General features: G+C 36.2%; 3 protein-coding genes across 6 annotated transcripts; 1 reads left to right on the plus strand and 2 right to left on the minus strand.

Moving 5' to 3' along the window:
• The first annotated feature begins 1,032 nt into the window (after positions 1 to 1,032).
• On the plus strand, positions 1,033 to 1,831 carry LOC111811150 (auxin-responsive protein SAUR71-like). The gene has a single exon (XM_023697896.1). The coding sequence runs from the start codon at positions 1,179 to 1,181 to the stop codon at positions 1,566 to 1,568; it is 390 nt and encodes a 129-aa protein (XP_023553664.1). The 5' UTR covers positions 1,033 to 1,178; the 3' UTR covers positions 1,569 to 1,831.
• A 2,733-nt stretch (positions 1,832 to 4,564) lies between these two features.
• On the minus strand, positions 4,565 to 8,904 carry LOC111811148 (nucleolar complex protein 3 homolog). 4 transcript variants are annotated; one of them, XM_023697895.1, is made up of 8 exons: positions 8,766 to 8,904; positions 7,971 to 8,109; positions 7,276 to 7,443; positions 7,069 to 7,178; positions 6,221 to 6,544; positions 5,595 to 5,734; positions 5,430 to 5,510; positions 4,565 to 5,129 (listed from the first exon to the last, which is right to left on the minus strand). In XM_023697895.1, the coding sequence occupies exons 2-8, from the start codon at positions 8,040 to 8,042 to the stop codon at positions 5,095 to 5,097; spliced, it is 930 nt and encodes a 309-aa protein (XP_023553663.1). In that variant the 5' UTR covers positions 8,043 to 8,109; positions 8,766 to 8,904; the 3' UTR covers positions 4,565 to 5,094. The 4 variants fall into 4 exon arrangements, with proteins under 4 accessions (XP_023553663.1, XP_023553662.1, XP_023553660.1 ...); XM_023697894.1 differs by having other exon boundaries at positions 4,565 to 5,128; positions 5,430 to 5,498; positions 7,042 to 7,178; XM_023697892.1 differs by having other exon boundaries at positions 4,565 to 5,128; positions 7,042 to 7,178.
• Positions 8,905 to 10,744: 1,840 nt separating this feature from the next.
• Positions 10,745 to 12,055, minus strand: LOC111811241 (uncharacterized protein DDB_G0280205). Its single transcript, XM_023698004.1, has 2 exons — positions 11,722 to 12,055; positions 10,745 to 11,413 (listed from the first exon to the last, which is right to left on the minus strand). The coding sequence occupies exons 1-2, from the start codon at positions 11,941 to 11,943 to the stop codon at positions 10,868 to 10,870; spliced, it is 768 nt and encodes a 255-aa protein (XP_023553772.1). The 5' UTR covers positions 11,944 to 12,055; the 3' UTR covers positions 10,745 to 10,867.
• Between the last annotated feature and the right edge of the window lie 6,820 nt (positions 12,056 to 18,875).

The following is an 18,875-nucleotide window of genomic DNA, read 5'->3' on the forward strand; positions in this document are numbered from 1 at the left end:
GGTGGGGTTACACTTACACCAACTTGGTATAACCTTCCGTACATTCATATCGTCGTCTATCTCATTGACTGACGCCCCCCCAAGTGGCATTGGAATTGCAACTCATATCTAAATGGAACTAATCTTGTTAAAGAAGGAAGTAATGATACGGTCCATTGCATTCCAAGAAAGAACCATTTTTTTTTTTTGTTGGGGCTTAGGGAATATTCAATTGCCAACACACACACACACACACAGATGAAGAAGATGAAGAAGAGACGCGTAGATGAAAAGAGTAAGGAAAGGGGAAGACGCGTAAAGCTAGATAGACAAGAATGGGGTTGGGACAGTCCTCCCCCTTCCCCCCTTGTTCCCCCCATGGAATGGAATTGATATCCAAGGCAAGGCAAGGCAAGGAAAGGGCACCGCCACTCACCACACGCTACGTCTTGTGAACAGAATGTGTAGGGAATAGGAATATTTAATTTAAATCCTAAACCCAACCCCGCGCCGCTCACCCAGTTGGACAACACGGCCCCACCCCATCCCTTCTTCATACCCAATATATTTTAATATTATCTCATCTATTTTTTTCCATAATTACTAATATAAAATGTTTTTAAATCAACAATATAACTAATTTTCTTCCCCAAACTATGAATATGCTTAAAATAAATAACTCCAAAAAAGTACCTTTCTTTTTAAAAGCGTCCTACGCACACCCACATCATCATCCTACACATTAGTATTCACCATAACACAAAGGCCAGTTGGTAAGGATTAGGACTGCAAATATTTAATTCAAATTACTAATTATGCTGTTTTTTTTTTTTTTTTAATTTTAAATGTTTATTATGATAAAATTTATAATAAAAAAATAATTGAAAAATAATAATAATAATAATAATTAATAATGAGAGAGGGAAGGGGAAGGTGTTGTGAGTGATGTACCAGGCAAGTACTCTTACCTGTACCTCCCCACCCTCTTTTTCTTTTTGTATTTAATTTCTTTTTTATATATATTTTTAATCTCCAAATTCACATCTCCCCCTTCACTTTCTATATATATTCTTCCCATTCTTCTACCAATCTTCATGCTCTCTTTCATCGTCTCCCAACTAAACCTACCAATTCCATCAGATTCCTTCTAAATCAAATCTCAAATCCTTTCTCACTCTCCATTTCTTTTACCAATCATCATGAAGCAATTGATTCGCCGTCTTTCCCGTGTCGCCGATTCATCGCAGTACTGTCTTCTCCGCTCCGACTCTCACGCCGCCGCCGCCGCCGCCACCAAACTTCGTCGTTCTCGAATCCTCCGTTCCGGCACTGTGCCGCAAGGCCACGTCCCTGTTTACGTCGGCGAAGAGATGGAACGGTTCGTCGTCAGCGCTCAACTCCTAAATCACCCTGTTTTCATCGAGCTCCTTGATAAATCCGCCCAAGAGTACGGCTACGAACAGAAAGGCGTTCTACATATTCCTTGCCATGTTCTTCTCTTTGAGCGTGTTCTTGAGGCTCTCAGACTTGGTGATTACGATTCTCGCCATCTTCAAGATCTTCTTTCCAATCTCTCTCTCGAGTCATAAACATACTTTTCTTTTTCCTCTCTTGTATTTTTGTAGAGAGATTGTTTTTTATTTTTCTGTATATAGGTTTTCTCATTTTGGTTTCTCATAGATGATTAGTATGTCAAGGAGAGTGATCCTGGACAATACTCTTTTAGCTTCTTTTTTCTCCTTCCGATGTAAATCGACAAGGATATTACTACATTTTTCTCTGTTTCGGAGCACGGCTTCTTCTTCGTGAAATTCGATGATCAATCACTGAATTCTTCTTGTTCTATTTCTTACATTCCCGTTCCGAATCGTAACGATGATGAGCTGGATGAAGGATCTTGGATGAGAGATCTTGACGTTTTAATTTTAAGCCCAAACTCCAAGATTTCGGGTGGGTGATCTGTTTTGGTGGTAATCAATTCAGAACTCAGCGAAGAGGAAGCGTAAATTGTAATTCTCCTAGATTTTCTGTTTTCATTGCCTTCTTGAATCCTAAAAGTTTTCGATTCGCCAAAATCAAGAACATTGAAGGATCTTATTCCACAGTCTATGGCAAAAACAATCAAACCAAGGGAAAGAAAGTAGCGACAAAGTAATATTCGCTAAAATTACGAGAGGAAGGAATCCAGTCTCCGGAAATCCGCCGGAGAATGGGGGATTCTTCTAGATGAATCAATGGCACTATCATTGGAAATAGAAGTGAGAAGCTACCTGATTATTTAGCCGGCGGTGTCTGTAGAGATCCGACAAGAACGAAGATCGGAGATATCGACGGGCGGTATCCTTCAGAAATGGAATTTCAAATTCTGCCCATCTTAAATTACGTCATTTTATGAATCATGTCATCCGAATCTAGAAGAATATTATCCTTGTAAATTTTTCATTTTAATCAATTTCGATTCAGTAAATGATCATTTCGTTAAGATACGAAGATAAAAGGTAATTAATGATAATATTACCTTATTAATTAAAACATAATTTAATTTTGCAATCGTATGTTGGGATCATCATTCTATAAGAATTTGGTATTCATTAGCTGTAGAGGCAAAATTCACTTAATAATGCCAGATCATCACATTTCACCTACTACTTCTACTATTGAAGGGGTTAAAAGTAGTCGATGGTTTAAGAGTAACACTTGCGACAATAGCATATCGTTGTGCATTACACGTGGATGAATTAAGAATAATGACTGATGGGTTACGTATTACAGCAAGAACAGGATGTTGCGTGTGCGATTAGAGGAGGAATAGAGAACGACTCCTTCGAGAGCCTTCCATTAAACAATGAACTTAGAGGTGACGTAGATGTTTCATATAATAGATCAATTCCTATGACATCTTAATAAAGATATAAATAGATTTTGGGTCGAAAAAGAGGAAAGAATGGTAGTCACCATTATTGTTAGTGTTAGTTGACAAATGTGGTTTGTGGGTGTGAAGTAGATGCAACTTTAATGAGTTGAAAGAATAATGAAGAGAAAGGTAAATCTGGGAGACATAAGAATCTCCACTTTTCAGCATTTTTCATTAAAATTTGCAAAACAAAACAAAACAAAACAAAACAATTATGAATGTTGTTGTAATTATAATTATTGTGGTGTGCTTAACTTAATCATTAATGGAACTCATACCCCACTCTTACCCATAATTAATAATTCAATTCTTCATCCACAAATCTGATCCCAAACCCAAATACAGTGTCCAATTCCAGCTCCTCACATGCACTTTCAAATTAATCCTTGATTTGACCCAATTACCCAACAATCATTCACACTCTGGATTTCTTTAATCAACCTAAGCTTTCCATTATTGTTATTATTTTTATCATATGTTAGTTAGTGGGAGGATGGATTGGCAATGTAGTTTTAAATTTCAGTTAGAAAGGACAAAGAGCTTACATTATGAATGCCATATGCCTTAATCATGTTACTAATTCTTTATCAGCCACATTTCATTTAGTATAAGCTTTGATGGGTCAAAACCTTGTGAAGTGCTTATAATATGATTAAAACTATATTATATTATATGTTAACCCCTCATACATACATTTGTCAACAATATAGCTTATAATATGACTAGAAAAAAAAGCCCATATTCTCTGCATTCACACACTCATGAAAAGCTTAGAGAAAATGAATGATTGGATGAGAAGTCACATCGATTGTAGCAAAATAATAATAATGTAGAGAGGACATTATTAAGGGCATAAATAATGTAAGCGTGCTAAGGTTCCAAACAAGTCACGTTACAAGCAAAGGGGAATAGAGAGAAATGATTGGAAGCCACCAAAGTGATTATAAATTTGATTCCCAAATATTATATGTTGAAAATATAATGAGCCCAAAAGAAAAAAACTGCCAACAACAGGACGGATACTTATTTATTATAGTTTGACAATGAATCCCTTGATTTGCGCTGGTATTTCACATGGTGGGTGTACTATGGTTTCGTTTTTGCTCATCATTGCTATCATTTTCGCTCCAAAACAAAATGACCCTGCCAATGATTCTTTAGAAACTTGGAGAGTTTAGACGAAATTCAAATCTCTGTTCACGACAACCAAACATGCCTATAAAAAGGACTCGTTCGTGGTTTCCTTTTAAGCTCAAGGAGCCATATATCTCTAGTGGTCGACATGATATCATATGGTTTTCTTTGGTTTCTAGTTTATTGTGATGAATATGGCTTGTGGTCATCTATTTCGAGGAGCCCAAGGTATTTATGCTGAGGAAAATCTTAATACTTTAACAGCGAAATGATCTCCCAAGATCCGAGAGAAGAGGCAGATAATACAGAGAAGCCCCATGTGGGTTCTGAAGACACTCACATGCCTTACATTTATTTGTAAATATATTGTTTATTCCAAAGGGAAGAAAAGGGCTATCAGTACTATACCAAGAAATTAAAGTTGGGCATTGATTGACATGCTGCTGATGCTGCTGTAGGTTGGACGATCTATTTAATGAGTTGTGCGTATGATCCGAGACAATCATTTGGTGAAGACTTAATGCGATCAAACTTTGACGGATTCAATAAAATTATATATATATATATATCAATTCTATTCTATATCAATAGTATGAACTATACATTTCCTCTCAGCTTAATTAATCTACATTTCTTGCAACCATGCAGATTTTAACACCAAGAAATCACAAACAACAAAGTTAAACATACCTTGATCTTTTAGTTTTTCTCTTTTGCCTTTTTGTGTTCTTCGTATAGCTGCAAAGACAAAGTGGTACGGTCCAATTCACCTCTCAGCCTTTCATTGTCCTTGATGTCCTGGAGAAGAAAGAATCTTGTTGAAAGTTTCTCCTTCACTTCGCTAGCTCTTTTTTTCTTTTTAACTTTTCGGACATTAAATTGTGGGTTGAAAGACTCCTATTCCAGCGACAAGTCTTTGAATGCCTGTTGGGGAGAAACCGTGGAGATATACACTTGGTTTTGAGCACTGTTCATGCTTGATATGCTCGTTGACATCGTTGAGACAGCTGGATGATAATGCTTCCACAGAAGATTAAGTTCCCAAAGGACAGAAGCAAGAGCACCGCTCAAAGTTGGATCAGAAGCATATGGCTAGTATTTCTGCATATCAAATCAGCAAAAATTAGTTTATCTCTTTCCTCCTGTGAGTAGGTTGAGGTGGGAAGAAGGATGTCTGATATTGAATCAATAAGCTCAATTTCACAGGCCGTTACCAAATCGCTTAATTTCATTGACTTTATAAGTGCTTATAATACTTTTTTTTCACTTGAAAAGTCGTTCTAGACAAGTCATAGTAGAAAAGCTAGGTGATTTTTTTGTTTTCTCGTGTTCGTGAAATACGGGAGAGATAAACATCATGCAAAGCTGTCATATATCTCAACTAGTTACAATGAAACCTTACCGCAATTGAGCCAGACACTGAACCTCCCCAAGAATCGTTTTCCAAAAGGTTGCGGCACTTGACAGTTTTCTGAAGAAGATGCTTTACGGTGACCAAGGCAGTAAATAGCCACACACATTCACGGTTAAATAAAAGTCATCAAAACTAAAAGGAATTTTAATATACCTGCCAACGACTCTGCAGATTCAAAGCATAATGAGAAAGTAGCCAAACGCTTAATAAATGCAGCTGCCTTCTGCATGGCATGCTGTCTATTATCGCACAACATTATCTTCAAAGCTTCAGCTAACAATCCACCATGGTCTCTGTGAGTGAAACTTGAATGTTACCCATTCAAAAATAATAATAATAAAACATAAATGATAGCAGATGGCAGATGAGTAGTAGAAACTATAAATATTAATGTAGTCTCACCCTTAGTGATAAACAATCATAATATCCGGGGAACAAGGTATTAAAATTACATCATAACAAGGACCCCAAGGCATGTGCACCAGACTGGCCACAAATGAACTTACCCTAAAAATTAAAATCAAAATTGTTTGGTTTACATGGGGATAAGCAAGGAATGTCCAAGAATTCTTATAATCTGAGGTTCACATAACGACTGGATGCTTGGTGATGAATCCCAGTGTAACATCAGAAATTTTTCCCAAGATTAGGTTATCAGAGAACTTGTTGTAATGAAGAGCATAAATATTAAAACAATCCTTGGAACAAACATTAACCAGGCTTGCTTTTAAAGGAACCAGCAACAATTTTAACATTCTAGCTTAGAGTTCAGCACTAACCTTACAGGCCTGTACTCGAGTACAATATTGTACAGCTGGACAGAAAAGTCCTGAAGATCAACATTCATAGCATCAAGGTTTTTCCTTGTTACTTTAAATGCGACAAAGCAACACTGAAGACGCTCAGAAACGGTCAAACGTTGTGACTGTTTCTCAGAAGAATTATCACCACCCGAAGCAAGCCTTTTTAGATAATTCATAAGATCTCCCATGAAATCTAAATCAATGAGATGGGAGAATTTCCCCAACCCATTCAAACATGGAGAAAGCAGAGGATGGGATACAGATGGGCTAGTAGTAGGTGCAGTAATATTTGCTTCAGGCCTTCATAATAAATGAAAGATACTTGGTTCAGCAGTCTGAGTTGCGTCAGAAGAAAAATACATTGAAAAACAATTGAAAATCCATGAAGACAAATAATACAAAGATACCAAAGCTTTCATTAATCAACATGTCTGTAATCAAATTTAAATTTAAATTTTCAAGCTTAAGGACAGTTCAAGCAGACCAGTATCCCTACACCAACATCCAGTCAAAGACTCGAGCCAAAAGAGGGATCCTCCCTATCTGGGGTATATACAAGGATAAATTGATTTAACTTTTAAGAGTAGTTTCCCACTAGCATCAAGCTTAAAAAAAAGGAACTGAACTGAAACAAACAAATGGTATGGTATGCTCTTGTTTAGTTATGTACCCTTTTTCAGAAAAAGTAAAACACCAATCTTTCTTCATATTTTCTTCATGGTAAGACCGATTTTCTTTAAGAAAACACAAATAAACGCAATACAAACAACACGCAAGCTCTAAATATAATAACTTACCTAGCATTTAGTAACTGCATTGTATACCTTAAGATTCGGAAATAAGTTTCAAATACAGCAGAAAGTGTATCCGACTGCATCTCTCTTTGCTTCATCACATCTGGAGCAAGAGAAGCAGCCCTGTAATCCGAAGCAACCTACGAGAAACATCACAAACATTCATCCATTATCAACTAAAAAGATGCTAAATCAATTGAGAAACGGAAAAAAGAAAATAATAGGCAAAAGTAACACCTCTTCAGTAAACTTTGTCCTCGTACTTTGTCTTCCATCATTCCATTGCAAATGACTTGATTCCTCATGATTTTTTGTTTTCCTGTGTTTTTTGTTCTTTACTTCATTATGCTCATCTTGATTTTCTTCTTTTCTCAGATCCTCGTCAAATGTTAGATGCACGAAAGGCTGGTAAAAGTTGCGAACAGGAAACTTTGTGAGAAAAAAAAAAAAAAAAACTAAACCCAAAGAAATAGACTGCACTTCAAAGTTCCATTTCAACAACAAATGAGTCCATTCGCATGGCTTAGGATGAACAATTGAAAATTAAAAATAATTTAATATCTGGAAACCACTCGTGATATAGGTTTCAAGCACATTTTTCTATAACTAGGCTTCAAGCACATTTGATCCTTGTGTCATCAAACCAGCCCAAGAAAACAAAAAAAAAACAAAAAAAACATGAGCAGTAAAAAAAGCCCAAGAAAAAAAACCATGAGTCACAAAACAAACAAAAAAAAAAAAAACAGCCCAAGAAAAAGGGGAATCAAAGAAGTGGATGTCTAACATTTTGAAAATAGACTGTATTACTTCTCTAACAACTACAAGAGCAGTAAAAACTTAGCTTCAATATGTTCGCGTCAAGGCATAAACTTCTATAAGAAAGCATGAGGCTCATATGCTTAAAAAAAAGGTGTAAGAATGAGAATTCAAACCTGGATGGAATCAGGAGGCAATTGGCAGTCATGGAATTTCACTTGATCAGCAATCAACCGGACAGCCTCCATAGTCGCTTCACCACCATGCTTTCCCTCATTGATAAATAAAGACTTGATAGCACCACTACAGAGTTTTCTGCCAATCCAAATATATCATTTGAGAATAAATGTTGGACCATATTCTAGGCAGAAAGAAAAAAAAAAAAACCCCAGGACTTGCAGAAAACACGTGCACATTTTCAAAACCAGGAACAGAACAGATGTAGAAACTAAGAAATGCACAATTATGTTAAGGATATCCCCATGAACAGTCCAATGTTACTTGTTATGATTCTTTCAGGAACTTCCCTTTGTTTTTATTACTACCAATTGTGGCTCCGTGTATTTGGTTTTTTCAGTAGCCACGTGAGTGTGGCCGTGGCTTTTTGTGGCCACTTTTTTTCAAATTTCAACTCAGTGAAAGATGGTTTTCAACTTGAAACAACCCCAGGAATAGGATATTATACAAACATTTTCCTACTGTATTAAGAGCTAGTCAGACAAGCAGGCCGAAGCCAAAGAGTTTTCTTGTCTACCAGCTTAACAAGCCCACGAGTTGAGTTAATTTCCATATCTTTTTCATGAAAAAACTACTGACATTATTTCATGCAACAGTGCTATAAAGGAGAAGGAGAGTGAAAAAAAAATTATATTTATTTTCTTCTCCGCGGGTAAAGAGCGAATAAACCAACATAAGCCAACCGAACAAAACAAAAACAACAAGTAAAACCCGACGCGGGTAAGGGGCTGCACCACTGTGTTTCTGAAATAGAGGGAGAGGAAGGAGGCAGCGGTGACTTCATCGGAAGGCTGAGAGTGCAGTCTGCGGCGGCGACTGAGACAGCTTCGGGAAGGAAGGAGCTGCAGTGTGCGGGGTGGCGCGGGTCGAACTGTGGTGAAATGGGGTTTGGAAAGAATAATAACGATAAAAATTAATATCTAAATTTTAAAATGTTATACTTCCTTTTTTAGTTTAATTTTTATTTATTAATATTGTATTGACCTATTCAAAATCATTATAATTTAATTAATTTTGTGGTATCAAAATTAATGGTAAAATCATAATCATAATTATATAGTTGATTGAGGTTATAATTTAAAAAGTATAGGTTAATATTTATATAATAATATAAAATAATAAAATAATAAAATAATTGGAGGTTATGAATATGATGGAATGGTGAATTAATGTTGGGAATTGACGTGAAAGGCATTCTCGTAATCGTAATTGTCAATTCCCAACATTAAATTCTGGTGTTGTTCATAAATAACATTGAATGCTCCCACTTTATTTCCTTCAACTACCATTGCAACACCACCACAACCACACCCTCAAAACTATAAGGGATCCCACACGCAACCTCAATCTTGGTACCCCACCCTTTTGAGTAGGAATAATTCTCTGAACCCAGCACCCAACACCGTGCCCCAATTCTGCTCAAACAATTGTGGACAACTCTCTTATATTGAAGGGGCATTACACTCGGTTTCAATCTTGCAAGTGCATCCTCGACTATCCGGGACTGTGGCAGCTTCAATACCCGAGTTAACAACGTTTCGTATGTGGAAAACCTGTCGTGCTAGGGAGGTCCATTACACTCGTGAGCCATTCAAACGGGTTAACACGCTCGTTTAGCCCGCAAACACCTCAAACAAAAAATGTAAAAAATAATGGAAAGGAAATGTCCCTTAAATTTGACATGAATCACTTATCTAACTAGGTGGGTAATTTAATAAAATTAAAAATTATTATTAAAATTGATACAAAATAATAAACCAAGTAGCTATGTAATAAAAATAAAGAAATAATACTAATAATAATAGTACTGTAATTTTTGTTTATTTACCTATTATTATTGTGGTTGAAATATGAAGCTGTAAATAGATAAAAAGTAGGCGATGATGCGGTGGCCTAAGCGAATAAATTATCCACTCTTACTTACTACTTACCTAATTTTTTCAACATTTATTTCAACATTAAATTTAAACCCCACATGTTTTAAGATTTTCATATTTCCTTCCATAAACCAAAGTCTGGAAATGAAATAAAATAAATAAATATATATATTTGATTATGATATGACTTAATTTTGATCGTGGTAATTAAGTGAAATTTGAAAATATCGCAGATGATATTATTGCACCATAATAACAGGAAATTAATGTATTATCACTAATAATTGAAACAATCAACCATAAATCAATTCATTAACTCATGCCCATTAATGGGGGTGTTGACGTTGATTTCTTAGCCAAATAAGTTTAGAATTTAATGCCAATAAATGCGAGGTGAGGTTCATAAAGTCGCACATAATTACATTAATTAATAACAAAGTTTAAGAATGAAATTAGTGCAAGAAAGCCCGGAGATGTTATATTAAAAATTAATTCCATTACTAATCTAACAATAATACGAATTTATTTATATATAAAAAAAGGGAGAGAGCAATAAATATGGACACAAAAACGTAGGTGGCAAACTATGACAAAATTAAAGTGCCATTAAATATATTAATTATCCTCATGCAATGCAGCAAGCAAGCATTAAAGACTAAACCCACCTTCTCGCCATCTATAAATGCAAAAATATTTTTTTTTTTTTTTTTTTTTTTTTTTAAAATTTATGAAATTATATTTTATTCATTTATGTATTTAATAGATTTGAATGTTAATAATATATAGTATGTTATGAATGAAACTATAGGGTTTGAATAGTTTGACATCAGAGGAGGAGTTGAAAATGGAATAATGGAAACCATAATTTTGTGTGAATATATCCATTTCACATATACCGAAAACACAAGATCCAGGGAGAGGGCCATGGGGGAAATTTCTTAATTTTCCCTTTGGATATTTTATATAGACATGTTTAGATCAATCCGAGGTTTCTTCATGCTCGCCAACGGAACAACAGAATTGCAACGAGGACATCTCGGGTTGTTTTTCGTTACCAATACATAAGATAAACATCCACGGCAACCCACCGCCATCGGCGCCGCCGTCTCGTTTCTATTTTCCACCGCTTCTTCTTCTTCTTGAATTTCCTTCGCCGCCGCAGACGACGACGACGAGTACGACGACGGCGACGACGTCGATTTCCATAGCGAAGACCTTTTTTTAACTAGCTCCTTGTCGGCTCTTTCCAGAGCGGATTTCACCTTATCCAGAGTGCAAACACTGGCGTAATTGGTCGACGGAGACGGCGACGGCGACGGCGACGACGTCAGTTTCAAATCCAAGCTGGTTTCATTGAAGAGATTTAATGTTCGTTTTGAAGGAGATGGGGGGAAATTCAAATCCTGGAATTTGGACTCTGTTTGGTTTGTCATTTGGTGGTGTTTTGAATCTGAATTCAGAGGAGAATCCGGTGTTTGACTTCTCTGTATGTAAACTTTCCCCGACTGCAAACACAAATGAAATGAAATTAATTTTTTATTTAAAAAAATAAAAAAATAGGAACGAAATTTAATGAATTCAGAGGAGAGGGGTAATTGAATAGGGCTACGATGGGGGTAATTACTCAGGAGTACCAAGCAGCAATTAATGTCATTAAAAGGAAACGAAAAAAAAAAAAAAAAATTCCAGAACTTCATAAACAAAACCCATAGTACAATACAATTTTTTTGTGGAGAGAATCATAGAGTTCTTGAATTCCAGAAAGCAATTGAAATTATAAAACAAAAGAAAATAAGATTTTAAAAGAAGGAACCTTCAAGTCGAGTCTTTTTTCCCAGCCGGAGGGAACCTGCAAATCGAGGTCCAATTCCTGAGAGGCGGCGAGGTTGGAAGATTGGCCGAGCAAATCGCGAGTAACGAGAGGCGTTGGTTCCTGGCCATTACCGAGGGGCGTCCGGTTATCTTCGTCGTTGTAGCCTCCGCCTCCGCCGCCGCCGGCGAGTACCCGAATCAGAGTGCTGACTTGGGCAGCCATTTTCTGGAGCTTTATAGGGAAACGAAACGGAAGGGCTTGTGAAGGGGTTTTGTTTTTTGTTCTGATAAAAACGAGAAGGATAGAGAGAGAGAGAGAGAGAGAAGAAGCAGAGAGGTGGGTGGGTGGGTGGGTGAGTGGGTGAGTGGGTGAGTGGTTTGGGGGTTTGTAATTTGTGCGGAGAGCGGTATAAGCAAAAAAAAAATATATATAAGAGGATAGTTATGCAGTGAATATTGCAGCGACGTTATGAAGTAATTTAATTAATTTTCACAATATTAATGGTGGGAGTGAAAATTATAATTAATTATTCTAATTTGATTAATGATGGGAAAGTGGAAGACAATTAATTGGTGCCATTAAATGCCAATTTACAATTACTACTACTCTTCTTTCCATCATTTAATGCCATTTTCCCCTCTTTCTTATTTTATCACCGTGAATTTAATTCCCAAATTTTCCTTTTTTTTCCTTCCTTTTCTTATTTATTTCCATGCCACGTATATTCTTTTTTTAATTTTAATTTAATTTCCGTATGTTTTTTTAATTTTAATTACAAAATTTGAATATTGGTTGAGATATAAAGCTGAATTTGAATGTATTAAATGAAGTGGTTTGAGAGGACCCTGTGGTTTACGAAAAGTCCTTTGACTTTGGATTTGGATAGCCAATGTTTGTTAGACACCAACCAAATGGTGCTAACCCGAATCCCTTATCACAATTGTTGGTCCAACCACGTATGGTGCCAAACCCTCAACAAATCGTCCTCGATGTACTTAGCCACTCCACCTATACTCATATTTACAAGTTAGAGTTGTTGGAGGAAAGTCGGTCTTTTGAAGAAGCCCAAAATAAATAAAAATAAAATAAAATAAAATAAAATAAAAGTAAATGAATGTAAAATTGTGAGGGGCAATCTGGGGGATGTGAGAAGGGGAGTGTCTATCAGAAAAATAAATGATAAATAAATCAATACATTTAATGTTGTTGTTGGTTAGTCAAACATTGACAAATATTGAAATGGACACACGAGTACCTGCCAAACCAAGTGATATGAACAACGACCAAGGAATTTCCATACCTCAAGGTCCAATTACAAGGACGAGAGCCAAGAAGCTACAACAAACCTTATACAGTTATATTCAAGCTATGGTGAGCTCATCAAAGGAAATTCTAGAAGACGTTGGTGACCTCCCTTATATGTTATGCAAAGTTGAGCTTCAAGACAGAGATGAATTAAATGCACTTTAAGTTGCATTTAATGAACTCCGCTGAATTTATCAATAGTCCAAGGATGACTAATAAGCCCATTTTATTATTTGCATTATTTAATTATAGTTTAACTATTTGTTTTCATATTTAAGCTAGTTTTAAATATAGGAGTTAAGGTTATATTGTAACCCACATAGGTTACTATATTCCACCATTAACCAGCCATTTTAATATGGAGGTTATGGGTATTTCTCATTTACTAGCCCATTTAATTTTGGAGTTATGTATCACATAGGTTAAGGTTTGTAAAGGCTATATAAAGCCTTCTTTTCTTTGATTAGACATCAGATTTTGGAATTGAGAATAGAATTTCTATTTTAGCTTTGTTGAGAGCTAAACTTTCTTTGCAAATTCTTGTGTTTAGAACTTGCATGTAGAGTCATTCAAGTGGTATTGATCAAACCTCTTGTGGAGTGATTCGAATCACGAGTTTAGAAACGAGTTTTCTTTACTCTTGATCTTGATCATCAAGGTAATCCGTTCCATACTTTCCCTTGGGTTGATTTCCATATCAGTTTGGTATCAGAGCTTTAGGCTCAAGATCGGATATATGTTTCATTGCGCTTATCTCTTTTAATTCTCTTATTATTTTTTTTTTCTCAGTTTGTGTAGAATGTTCATATTCTATCACAAAAATATATAACAAAAAAAAAAAAATATTTTTTTTTTCTGTTCTTTAAAGTGTTAGATCTCGATCTTATCAACACTATATTCTTCTTTAAGATCTTCTAAATCAATTTTCTTGTTGAAAAATTGATTAGATTTTGCGAATAAGAAGAAAAAAAAAAACCATTGAAAGAAAGAAAGCATATTGATGTTAAATGTCTTTCTTTTTTCCTCTTGATTATTATATGTAACTCTCATATGTTCCTACGTCTAAATTAGTCCTTAATCATTTTCTTTCTGTAATTCGTTTCTTTGTCGTTATTCGGATTGCTCCTTCAATACCCTTGTTTATGTATTGAGTGTGCTGTCTATTCACATTGAATTGCACTTAGCTCTATAACATAGCTTGTCTCACATCCCAATTTGTTTTTTGGAGTGTGATTTGTGTGTGCTCAATTGTGAGGGTGAGTTTGTAAGGGAGTGACACATTGATTCGAGTGTTGAGTGCTAAACACGAGTGAACTACATTTACGAGTGAATACACGTGAGGGAGCGCTTGTGAGGTCCTTTTTTTTTTTTTTTTACCTTTCTTTTGTAGCATGGAAAATCCAGACGACAATACTAACATTACTGATGCACGATTGAGAGAAGCACAACAACGAACCATGGAAAGACTAATTCGAGGAATAGAAGAGTTGACTGATCGAATAGGAAGATTGGAGATTCAAAATCAAGCACGACAGAGGATTCCACAACCTACGCCCTCAACCGATACATATGAGGGCGACAATTCTGATCACCACGAGGATAATCCACATGCGGTTGGTCATGGCTTGATGCGAGGGCGAGACCATGGAAGAAGGTATCATAATTTACAACAACGAGTTCCTTATGATGATAGAATTGATCGTAACGTGGGGAGCATCAAATTAAAACTTCCCAAGTTTTATGGCAAAACCGATCCAGAGGAGTACCTTCAATGGGAGAAAACGGTGGAGTCGGTGTTCAACTGTCATAATTTTAGTGATAAAAAGAAGGTACTGTTATGCATTGCTCAATTCAAACAATATGCTCAAATTTGGTGGGATAAATTGATGTCAAGTAGGAGAAGAAACCTTGAAGCACCAATTGATTCATGGTACGAGTTCAAAGAGTCCATGAGGAAGCGTTTTGTTCCACAATATTTTCAACGGGACATGGCGCAAAAGCTTCAAGCATTGAAACAAGGACGCAAGTCTGTGGAAGATTATTACAAGGAGATGGATACATTGATGGATCGACTTGATCTCGATGAGGACATGGAGGCTCTCATGGCGCGGTTTCTTAATGGGTTAAACACAGAGATTGCAGACAAGACTGATTTACAGCCTTATTCTAATATTGAGGAGTTGTTGCACATTGCAATTAAGATCGAGAGGCAAATCCAAAGAAGATCTCAACGGTATTCTTCTAAAACTTTTCCCAATTCTACTTCTACATGGAAAAAGGATAGTAAGAACATTGATTATAAGCATAGAAATCCAGAGATTAATGAGAAGCCTCAAGCTAAATTTGAGAAAGGGGAGAGTTCTAGAACAGGGAAAGAAAAAGTAGAAAAGTCTAATGTTCGAAATAGGGATTTAAAGTGTTGGAGATGTCAAGGGGTAGGACACTATAGTAGAGATTGCCCAAATGCAAGAATTATGACCATCAAGGAGGGAGAAATTGTTACGGATGACGAGGCACATGACGACATAAATGAGGAAACTGATGAGAGTGAGGAGTTTAGCGAAGAGGACCCTACACATATATCTTTGGTTACTCGACGAGCTCTAAACACCCACATTAAGGAGGACGGCCTAGACCAAAGAGAGAACTTGTTTCAAACTCGTTGTCTTGTTCAATCTGTACCTTGTAGTGTTGTCATTGATAGCGGTAGTTGCACCAATGTTGTGAGTTCCATTCTGGTCAAAAGACTTAATTTGAAGACACAACCACATCCAAGACCCTACAAGCTTCAATGGTTGAATGATTGTGGGGAAGTACGGGTAACTCAACAAACTCTTGTTTCATTTACTATTGGAAAATATGTTGATGATGTTTTATGTGATGTTGTATCCATGCATGTTGGAGATTTACTACTGGGGAGGCCATGGCAATTTGATCGTCGGGTAATGTATGATGGGTATGCAAATCGATACTCTTTTACTCACAATGGTAGAAAAACTACTCTTGTTCCATTGTCTCCAAAAGATGTATTTATTGATCATTGCAAACTTGAAAAGAAAAGGCAAGAGGCTGATGCAAAAGCAGAGATTGAAAAAGAATCAAGTGAAAAAATGAGCTTGAGTGAAAAGCAAGAGAGTAACACTCAGCCTAGAGAAAAAAAAGAGAGAAAAGCCAAATCAGTAAGCTTGTATGTTAGATCAAGTGAGGCTAGGAATGTTTTGCTCTCTAACCAGACTATTCTTGTACTTATGTGCAAGGGGTCTTGTTACTTTACTAACATGCTTAACCCTTCTTTGCCTAGTGATTTTGTTGTGCTTTTGCAAGAGTTTGAAGATTTATTTTCTGAGGAGATGCCTAGTAGTTTGCCACCACTTAGAGGGATTGAACACAAGATTGACTTCATTCCTGGCGCGCCCATTCCAAACCGACCAGCATATAGGACTAATCCAAAGGAGGCTGAAGAGATACAAAGGCAAGTAAGTGAACTCCTTGCTAAAGGGTATGTACGTGAAAGTTTGAGTCCTTGTTCTGTTCCAGTTATTCTTGTACCTAAGAAAGATGGTTCTTGGCGTATGTGTGTTGATTGTAGGGCTATAAACAAGATAACTATAAAGTATAGGCATCCAATTCCTAGATTAGATGATATGCTTGATGAATTGCATGGATGTAGTCTTTTTACTAAGATTGATTTAAAATCGGGTTATCATCAAATTCGCATGCATATTGGGGATGAGTGGAAAACAGCTTTTAAAACCAAGTATGGTCTTTATGAATGGTTGGTTATGCCTTTTGGATTAACTAATGCACCTAGTACATTCATGAGACTAATGAACCATGTCTTACGAGAATACTTAGGTAAGTTTGTGGTTGTTTATTTTGATGACATCCTTGTTTACTCTAAATCTTTAGATGATCATATTACCCATGTACGCAATGTTTTGACTACTTTAAGAAATGAATGTTTGTATGTAAATTTAAAGAAATGTAGCTTTTGCATGGAAAAAGTTAACTTTCTTGGGTTTGTAGTTTCATCTAATGGTGTTGAGGTTGATGAGGAGAAAGTGAAGGCTATAAAAGAGTGGCCTACACCTAAAAATGTAAGTGAGGTAAGAAGTTTTCATGGTCTTGCAAGTTTCTACCGTAGGTTCATTAAGAATTTTAGTACAATTGCTTCACCCTTGAATGAACTTGTTAAGAAAAATGTATCCTTTATATGGGAAAAAGATCAAGAACTTGCTTTTAATACTTTGAAAGAAAAATTGAGTTCTGCTCCTTTGCTTGCATTACCTAATTTTGAGTCTACTTTTGAAATTGAATGTGATGCAAGTGGAGTAGGGATAGGTGCTGTATTAATGCAAAATCAAAGACCTTTAATGTTCTTTAGTGAGAAGTTGACTGGTGCATCTTTGAGGTATCCAACTTATGACAAAGAGCTTTATGCTTTGGTTCGTGCATTGCAAACCTGGCAACATTATCTTTGGCCTAAGGAGTTCATTATTCATACGGATCATGAAAGTTTAAAGCATTTGAGAGTACAAAATAAACTCAACAGACGACATGCTAAGTGGTTAGAATTTATTGAAACATTCCCTTATGTCATAAGATATAAACAAGGTAAGGAGAACATTGTTGCCGATGCTTTATCACGAAGGTATGTCCTCCTCAATACTTTGAATGCTAGGTTGTTGGGTTTTGAACACATAAAGGATTTGTATCAACATGACATGTTCTTTGCTCCTTTTGTTGAATCTTGTGAAAAAGGACTCATTGTGGATAATTACTTGTTGTTAGATGGATTTTTGTTCCGAAAAGGCAAACTTTGCATACCATCTTGTTCCATACGTGAGCTACTTGTGAGGGAAGCTCATGGAGGTGGTTTAATGGCACACCATGGAGTTTCTAAAACTTATGATATGCTGTCTGAACATTTTTTTTGGCCTAAAATGAGACATGATGTTCATAAAGTTTGTGCTCGTTGCATAGCATGTAAACAAGCTAAGTCTAGGCTTCAACCACATGGTTTATACTCCCCATTACCAGTTCCTAATGGTCCTTGGATTGATATATCAATGGATTTTGTTTTAGGTTTACCTAGGACTAGGAAAGGTTATGATAGCATCTTTGTTGTGGTTGATCGATTTAGTAAAATGGCTCATTTTATTCCTTGTCACAAAACTGATGATGCAAAACATATTGCAGACCTGTTCTTTAGGGAAGTTGTACGATTGCATGGCATTCCTAAAAGCATCGTTAGTGATCGTGATGTCAAATTTTTAAGCCACTTTTGGCGTGTTTTATGGGGTAAGTTAGGAACTAAGCTCGTATATTCAACTACTTGTCATCCTCAAACGGATGGACAAACTGAAGTTGTTAACAGAACCATGACTACTATGCTTAGGGCTATTATTGATAAGAATCTTAAGACTTGGGAGGATTGTTTGCCATTTATAGAATTTGCATATAATAGGGTTGTTCATAGCACTACTAAATGCACACCTTTTGAAATTGTTTATGGCTTTAATCCTTTAACCCCCATTGACTTGTTACCTATACCGTCAAAAGAATTTGTGAATTTTGATGCAAATACCAAGGTTGAGTTTGTTCATAAATTGCACAAGCAAGTAAAAGAACAAATTGAGAAACAAAATTCCAAGGTTGCCACCCGAATTAATAAAGGACGTAAGATTGTCATCTTCAAGCCAGGAGATTGGGTTTGGGTGCATTTTCGAAAAGAAAGATTTCCTACTCAAAGAAAATCTAAGCTTTTACCACGAGGAGATGGACCTTTTCAAGTTCTTGAGCGCATCAATGACAATGCTTATAAAATTGATTTACCAGGTAAGTACGGT

The sequence above is a fragment of the Cucurbita pepo genome, chromosome LG15, assembly GCF_002806865.2.
Source record: "Cucurbita pepo subsp. pepo cultivar mu-cu-16 chromosome LG15, ASM280686v2, whole genome shotgun sequence".
Classification (NCBI taxonomy): Eukaryota; Viridiplantae; Streptophyta; class Magnoliopsida; order Cucurbitales; family Cucurbitaceae; genus Cucurbita; species Cucurbita pepo.